At 42.3% G+C, this 9,021-nt stretch overlaps 1 protein-coding gene across 1 annotated transcript in view; it reads left to right on the forward strand.

The window, feature by feature from the left end:
• Positions 1-7,622: 7,622 nt before the first annotated feature.
• The window catches only part of LOC125038999 (homeobox protein aristaless-like), a 15,200-nt gene continuing 13,801 nt past the window's right edge, over positions 7,623-9,021 (forward strand). Inside the window, exon 1 of the mRNA XM_047632717.1 lies at positions 7,623-7,636. Within this exon, the coding sequence (XP_047488673.1) occupies positions 7,623-7,636 (14 nt within the window). The remainder of the gene's footprint in view (positions 7,637-9,021) is intronic.

The raw sequence follows: 9,021 nt of genomic DNA on the forward strand, positions 1-9,021 counted from the left end.
GATGGGAGGGGAAGAGTATGGGGCGGGGGGGAAGGGAGGGGAAGGGGAAGGCGAAAGGGAAGGGAGGGGAGGGGAGGGGAAGGGGAGGGGGCAGGGGGAGGGACGGAGGGGCGTTCTTAACTATGCTAAGTGATCAGCGTTCGTTTTCTGTCGCAGCTTTTTCGTAATGTTAAATTGATGTCTTCGGTGAGCGTCGATGTGCTTCGCCCACGCCTCCGCCGGTGTCCCCCCCCGCCTCCCCCCCCCCCCTCCTTCTTCTCCTATCGGCTACTTCTCTTCATCCGTTTCTTAATCCTTCTTTACTTCTACTTCTTACTTCTCTCTTTCTCTTTATCTCCTTCTTATTCCTCTCCATCTACTTCTCTCTGCTCTCTCCCTCTTTATCTCCTTCCTCTTACTCCTCTCCATCTACTTCTCTCTCCTCTCTTCCTCTTTATCTCCTTCTTTCTGCCTCTCCTCTTTCTCTTTCTCTGCTCTCCTTGTGACTGGCCCTCGTTTTACTTCATTTATTGGTGCATTTCTTTCTCCTTTTTCTTCTCGTTTTCTCACTTCTACTGTTTTCCTCTTCCTCCCCTTCCTCTTCTCTCTATTATCCTCTTGTTCTTCGTTTCTTCTTAATCTTCGCTTTATTTCTTTCTGCGGAACTTCGTTGGAAATAGAATGAACACATATATATGTATTTGTATATATATATATATATATATATATATATATGTAAACACGCACACTTTTTCATATAAATAAAATATATATGTATATGTAAATATATATATATATATATATATATATATATATATATATATCTTTATATATGTATGTATACATATACACTCATATATATATATATATATATATATATATATATATATATAAATATATATATACACATACTCGCATACATACATACATACATATACAATATATATACATTTATATGTATAATTTTATACATGCATATATATATATATATACATATTTGTATATATATGTATATATATGTATATATATGTATATATATATATATATCATGTATATATGTATGTATATGTATGTGTGTGTGTGTGCGTGTATGCAAAGAGAGATCATGAGATCCATTTCCCATTCATTAGGACGCTCACAGTCGATGACGTGCAAAACCGCAATTGCAAAAAGACGGTTTTCCGAACAAGCGGTGAGGACGCTCTCCCGACCACTTATCCCCCCCCCCCCCACGAAGGGGGGGGGGGATAAGGAAGGGGTGATCCGATTTTTATCAAGTATCTATCTATCTACCTATCTATCTCTCTATCTATTTATCTATCTATTTATCTATTTATCTTTATATGTATATTTGTATGTATGTATGTATGTATGTTTATACTAATGTTAATAATGATGATAGTTATAATTATTACAAATAATGGTAATGAAAAATTAACAATGATAATGACAACAACGAAAGAGGAAAATAGATAGGTAAATAGAAACCCCAGGAAATTAAAAGAGAGAGAGAGAGAGAGAGAGAGAGAGAGAGAGAGAGAGAGAGAGAGAGAGAGAGAGAGAGAGAGAGAGAGAGAGAAGCAGAGAGAGAGAGAGAGAGAGAGAGCGAGAGAAGCAGAGAGAGAGAGAGAGAGAGAGAGAGAGAGAGAAGCAGAGAGAGAGAGAGAGAGAGAGAGAGAGAGAGCGAGAGAAGCAGAGAGAGAAAGAGAGAAATAACCAGAAGCTCCTTGCTGGAACCTCACAGGGGCAAGCACAGTGGCACAACACACTGTAGCACGAGTGTAAGGGCGCCTCGCAAGTGTACCAAGAGCCCTGAGCACTTGCCAGGGTATAAAGTGCCCGTGTTGACCAAGAATAAATAGCCGCCATTACGGTCGTCATAAAACAGTCTCGGAGACAGAAGCTTCCAGCGGATGTTGGTTTCAGGAGAACACTCCTTTTGGGGTTTGTTTGTCGAAGGGTGTGTTGTGCTGTCTGTGCGGTGTCTGTCTATTTATCTATCTATCTTTGAATTGATAAAGGAAGAGAAAATGAGAGAAAGAGAGAGAGAGAGATAGAGAGAGCGAGAGAGAGAGAGAGAGAGAGAGAGAGAGAGAGAGAGAGAGAGAGAGAGAGAGAGAGAGAGAGAGAGAGAGAGAGAGAGAGAGAGAAGGAGAGAGAGAGAGAGAGGGGGGGGGGGAGAACGAATGAGAGATCGAGAGAAACAGAGACAGGTAGACAGATAGAGACAGGGGGGGAGAGCGAGAGAGAGAGAGCGAGAGAGAGAGAGCGAGAGAGAGCGTATAATTGAAACAGAATTCGTGTGGCCCAGGTAGTGGCATCCATGTTGAGTTGTGGGCCCGCCATTTCGGAGAGGAGTTCCACGCCGGGCCTGAGCCAATTAGCGGCAGTTGCTCCTTAATGAGAACTAACCTCCCCGACTTAACCATCGCTCTCTCTCTCTCTCTCTCTCTCTCTCTCTCTCTCTCTCTCTCTCTCTCTCTCTCTCTCTCTCTCTCTCTCTCTCGCTCTCTGTCTGTCTCTCTCTCTCTCTCTCTTTCTCTCTCTCTCATTCTCTCTCTCTCTCTTTCTCTCTCTCTCTCTCTCTCTCTCTCTCTCTCTCTTTCTCTCTCTCTCTCTCTCTTTCTCTCTCTCTCTCTCTCTCTCGCTCTCTCGCTCTCTCTCTCTCTCTCTCTCTCTCTCTCTCTCTCTCTCTCTCTCTCTCTCTCTCTCTCGCTCTCTCTATCTCTCTCGCTCTCTCGCTCTCTCTCTCTCTCTCTCTCTCTCTCTCTCTCTCTCTCTCTCTCGCTCTCTCGCTCTCTCTCTCTCTCTCTCTCTCTCTCTCTCTCTCTCTCTCTCTCTCTCTCTCTCTCTCGCTCTCTCGCTCTCTCTCTCTCTCTCTCTCTCTCTCTCTCTCTCTCTCTCTCTCTCTCTCGCTCTCTCGCTTTCTCGCTCTCTCTCTCTCTCTCTCTCTCTCTCTCTCTCTCTCTCTCTCTCTCTCTCTCTCTCTCTCTCTCTCTCTCTCTCTCTCTCTCTCTCTCTCTCTCTCTCTCTCTCTCTCTCTCTCTCTCTCTCTCTCTCTCTCTCTCTCTCTCTCTCTCTCTCTCTCTCTCTCTCTCTCTCTCTCTCTCGCTCTCTCGCTCTCTCTCTCTCTCTCTCTCTCTCTCTCTCTCTCTCTCTCTCTCTCTCTCTCTCTCTCTCTCTCCTCCTACTTTCGCCTTTTCCTCCTTCTCCTTCGTCTTCTCTTCTTCTTATTCCTATCCTCTTCCTCCTCTGCCTTCCTCATTTCTCCTCCTAATTTACCTTTTCCTCTTCTTCTTTCTGTATCTCCTCTCAGTCCTTCGTTTTTCCTCTCTCGTCCTCTCCTCTTCTCTCTTCTTCGTCTTCCTTTTTTATTCTTTCGTTTCTCTGCCTCTGCCTCCTTCCCTATTCCATGTTTTCTCTTCTACTCTCCTCTCTCACTCTTTCCTCTTTCTAAACCTTCCACTTTCCTCGCCTTTTATTCTCCTGTTTTCTTCTCTACATTTCCCCATTCCTTCTTTCACTTCTTGTCTTCGTTTCCCTTTTCTCAAATTTTATTGTCTTGTTTATTTATGTAGTTTCGTATTGATTTATTCGTCTCCATGATCTATGCTTTTTCTCATTTCTGTTTCTTGTTTTTTCCCCTCTATATTCATCTCTTTACATTATTTGTTCTCTATTCTTGTTCTTCTCTCTTTTCTCACGCTCTTGCCATTTCTTTTCCATCTCTTTTGCCTCCTGGTTTTCATTATCTTTCTTTTCTTTTTTCTTCTACTTATCAATTTTGTTTTGTTCTTTTTATTTTCTATTTATTCGTCTTTCTTTTCTTATTTTGTTGGTTTTATCTGTCTTCATCTTCTTCTTCTTATTATTAGTTTTGTTCCTTTTCCTTGCTTTAGTTCATTTTCTTTCTGTGTCCTCCTTCATTTGTTTTATTTTCCGATATTTTTCATCTACCTTTCTTCAAGTCCTTATCTTCCTTTTTTATTGCAGTTTCTTCTCTTATGTTTCATATTTCCTCCATTCATTATTGTCTATTGCCTTCATTTATCCTCTCTTTGGGCGAACATTTTTTTGTGATCCTTCTCTCTCTCTTTATTCACGTCTCCTCTCTCTACCTCCTTTTTTGCTTTCATCACAAGTTAATTTTCTCTTTTCCTCTTCCTCCACCCTTCCCCCTCTTCTTCTCTTCGTTTCCATCACTTGACCATTTTTTCTCTTCTTCTTTTTCCACCTTCCCTCCTCTTTTTCTCTTTCTTTCTTTCCCTTCTGATTCCACTGCCTCCTCCCTATCCCTTCTGCCCCCCCCCCCCTCCCCACCTCCTCCCTTCCCCCTTTCCCTCAACCCTCCGTCTCCCCCTACCCTCTGACCCACCCCCTCCTCCTCTCCCTCAGCCCTCCCGCCGTCCCCCCCTACCACCCCTCCTGCTCTCAGCCTGTCCCCCTCCCCCCCCCAGCCCCCTCCCCTCCCCCTGGCCGGGTAATGAGACGCCCCAGTAGCCGGCGTTGAGACACAAGCGGGGAGAAAAACAGTAATTAGCGCTGAGTTCTTCATTATACTAATCCCTCCCTTCCCTTCCCCCTCCCTTCTCCCTCCTTCCTCCACTCCCTCCTCCTCCTCCTCCTAGTACTCTTTCTTTCATCCTTGCCTTGTCTTCTCCCTCCTTCCTCCCTTGCTCTTTCTTCCCCCTCCTTTCTCCCTCTCCTTTCTTCTTCTTTCTGCTCTCCTTCACCCTTTTCTCTTCCCTACTATCTTCCTCCCCCTTCCACCCCACCTCCTCTTCCTCCTCCCTCCCCCTCTCCTCCTCCCTCCTCTTCCCCCTCCACCTCCTCCTCCCTCCTCTTCCCCCTCCACCTCCTCCTCCCCCTCCATCCCCACCACCGCCTCCCCCTCCTCCTCCGCCCTCCACCTCCTCCCCCTCCTTCTCCTCCCTCCACCTCCCCTCCACCTCCACCTCCCCCCCCTCCCCCACCACTTAAGCAACCCCTGGTTCCTTATACATTCCTCTCCCTAGTGAAGAAGCTACCTCTTCTTTCTCTGTCTTCTTGTGCATTCTCGCTTTCTTTATTCGTATTTTCTGCCTCTTATTTTTTTTTTTGTTAATTTATTTTTCAGTTTTGCCTTTCATTTTTTCTCCCTAATTTTGTTTCATTTTCATTTTCTGATTTTTATTTCTTCTTTCTATGAGCTCTCTCTTTTTTTTCTTCTTATCTCTGTATATTTTCCATTTATCTATTTTTTTCATGTTTTCTAAATATTTTTTCTATGCTTTTTCCTCCTTCTTTCTTTTCGTACATGGTTTATATTCCCTATCATTTTCTTTATACTCTTCTAATTCTTCTTTATTCCTTATTCGTATCTTATTTTTATTCTTCTCCACATTCTCCGTTCTATCTCCATCTCTTATATTTTGGTCTGCTAACTAGCTTTATTTAATTTGTATTTATTATTATCTTTATTCATTTGTTGATAAATTTATTCTGTTTATTCTTCTATCATTTTCTTTTTAATTTTTTTTTTTAATTCGTTTAGTTATTTGTTTCTTTCTAGATCTATTTATTCACCTATACATTAAATTGTTTATTCATCTGTCTATTCTGTCTTTTATCATTTATTTTCCCTTTTTTTCTCTTCTTCAAACTCTCCGTCCTTTCTTAATCTCCTTGCTTTTCAATCTTATAATTAGCTTTATTTGATTTCTATTTATCATTTGGATTATTGATTGGCCTATTTATCTATTAATTTCTCAATTTATTTATTTATTTATTTATTTATTTATTTATCTAATCACTTATTTACTTCCTATACACTCATATTTACATATTTATTTATTTATTCAATTAAGCATTCATTCATTTATCAATGTATTTACCAATTGTTTTTTTTTTTCTATCACTTACTTATCATCCTATTTATTCTTATCCCTCTTCCCCGAATTCTCCGCCGTATCTCCAGCTCCTCACTTTTTAATCTGCTAATTAGCTCGGTTCGTATTCAAATAAGGAGGAGATTCATCTTCATATCGCTGAGGGAGACGCGCTGGCACTGAGAAACTGTGTTAAGAAAAACATTAACATTTCTAAGACTTGGATCATTATCGAAAATCCTTTAATTTTTGTGTTTGAGTTATTTATTTATTTATTATTTTTTTTTTATGTGTTTATTATGTTTTTGTGTATAGAGATTTATTTATTTGTGGGTAATTTTTTTTATCTGTCTGTTTATCTATATGTCTGTCTCCTCGTTATCATTCTTTCTTTGAGTTCCTTTTTCCCAAAGACAAGTCACCGAAGAATTTCCTCTTGTTATCGGAATAACTCAGCAGAAACAAGGAAGAATTTAATGCGTTGCACTCGCCAAAAGGGAGCTAAAAAACAGAAAGAAAGAACAGACTCCTTCATAATCCATAGTACAATTATACTAATCACCTTAGTTGTATAATCTGTAATAGTCAAGGATGATGTTAATTTACTTCTGGAACCGGTAGAGCCCGCCCCTCCCCCTCCCCCCTCCCTGCCCTCTCTCACAGCTGTTGCCGCTACCCCTCCCCCCTCCCCGAACCCCCCGCAACCTTGCTCAGCCCAGAAGCCAACGACTCCCCCTCCCCCCTCTCCCCCTCGGCCGAAGGCGGGGGCTTCGCTAACGACTCCTCGCCGCTCCCCGCCGCTCCCCGCCGCCTCCCCGGCCGTCTCCTTCGGATGGATTCATACTGTAATCGATGATTCTACGAGTTGAGCTGCCTCCCCCCTCCCCTCCCGCTTCCCTCTCCCCCGCCTCCTTCGGCCTTCCCCGCCTCCTTCTCTTCCACTCTCCCTGCCCCCTCCTCCCCTCCTTCCGCCCCCTCCCCGCTCCACCGGCGACGGTGTGTTTGGACAATGCTCATTAACTCTATGCAAATTCTGGAGATTTATCAAGCGGGCGAGAAGGCTGGGCTGCGGCGGCCGTTCGCTCTGCAGGAAGGCGGGCTTCAAGAACGCCGCTCGTGTGCCGCCGCCGCCGCCACCGTGGCGCTGGGAGGCTGCGGCGGGGAAGGCTCTTGCCCGATTTATGTCTATATTTGCGTGCTTGCTTGTCCGTCTTTGTGTCTGTCTGCCCAGTTCTCTACCCTTTTCATTGTCTATCGGGTTCCATCTATGCTTATTTGTTTATCTGTCTATCGGCTTATTTCCCGATCTATCTTATCTGTTCATCCATCTATCTCCGTATCTATCAGTCTATTATTCCGTATTTGCTGACGTAGACGCATGAATAAATACATTTCTAAGTTAAAGCTCCAAACTCCTGTAAATGGAACGCGATCGAGGACGCTCCTCAGGGACACCGAGAGGCTTCTTTACGACTTGTTACTGATCCTCTCGCTCCATGAGGCCGCGGCTGATGAACGCCCCTCTTCCTAATGCTACTGCTGCTGCTGCTCCTCCTTCTACTCCTCTTCTTCTTCTTATTCCTCCTCGTCGTCCTTCTGTTCTTCTTCCTCCTCCTCCTCGCCCATCCCCTCTTCCTACTCCTAGTTTTTCTGATCTTCCTCCTTCTACTCTTCCTCCTCTTCTTCTTCCTCCTATTTCTTCTTATTCTCCTCCTCCTCCTATTATTTTTCTTCTGTCCTCTTGGAACTATCTTCAGAGGAGGGAAAAAAGGTGTCATGATTACAGAGATGTGACTTTTTTATGGCGATTTTTTGGAAAATGACTTTAACAGAGAGAAAAGAGGAAAAAGGAAAGAAAAAAGAGAATAAGATGAAAATTAGATCCAAAAAGAAAAGAAGGGAAGCAGAGATCACATACACACACACGTCTAAGTATGTGTGTGAGTATGTATGCGTGTGTGGATGGGCTTAACAGAATCTTCTAATAACCAATCATCAGTATTTCTCATCTCAGGCTCTACCTTTCCTTTGCCGTTCAAGTATTTTCAAACGTTCGACCAAAATCAAATAGTATTTTTATTCCTGATAAACATATATGATTTCTTTCGGAGAGAAAGAGAGAAGGATCATAGTTAATAAAGAGGAAATGAGAGGGAAAGTATAATAATTAGACGGTGATTACGCATTTCACTTCTAAGAAAATGGATTTCTAACAGACAAAATGGCGGCTTCGCTGATAGGCTGGTTACGTCACCAAATGATGTGTTATTTTTGTCCTCATTATCATTCTCAAACGATTAACGCATGGAGACGTTTTAATTATTTGCTTATTCATCCATTTCATCCTCGGGAAGACCTCTGGCCAAGTGAATGCCAGATTCGTGAACGATTTATTAATTTAGAATATAATATTAAAGCTAAATGAGGCTTCGAACCCCACCGAACTGAATCAACAATCACGTTATTTGAGTGCTCCAGACACGATTCGAAACATGTTAGGTACGGATTTCGATCGTGGTTTCACCTTCTTTGCTGCTTCTTCATCTTACTTCTCACCATCACTCAAATCTTTGCTTACAAGGAAATGATAAGAAAGGGAGAATTGACAGGGAAATTAAGGGAAAGAGACTGAAGACATACAGCTTAGAAAGAAAAGGAGAGAAAGATAGACAGATAGATGTGCAGACAGATACATAGATAGGTAAGCAGATACATATATATATATATATATATATATATATATAGATACATAGAAAGATATATATATATATATATACACACTTATATATGTACACATATATATACATATACATATATATATATATATATATATATATATAGAGAGAGAGAGAGAGAGAGAGAGAGAGAGAGAGAGAGAGAGAGAGAGAGATAGATAGAGATAGAGATAGAGAGAGAGAGAGAGAGAGAGAGGGAGGGAGAGAGAGAGAGCGAGAGAGAGAGAGGGAGAGAGAGAGAGAGAGAGAAAGAGACACTGAGAAAGAAAGGGAGAGAGGAAAAGAAAAAGGAAGATGGCAAGAGTAAGAGGTATGCGAGAGAGAGAACGTACTAACGCTAACGAGAAGCAAATGCCCTTCTTTCCTGTCCTCACATCTCTCCTTTCTTCTCAATCAGGAGTCATTAATAATCTCTTCAGCCCCATAGATCAGCAGGCTTG

This window comes from Penaeus chinensis, chromosome 26 (assembly GCF_019202785.1).
Source record: "Penaeus chinensis breed Huanghai No. 1 chromosome 26, ASM1920278v2, whole genome shotgun sequence".
Classification (NCBI taxonomy): domain Eukaryota; kingdom Metazoa; phylum Arthropoda; class Malacostraca; order Decapoda; family Penaeidae; genus Penaeus; species Penaeus chinensis.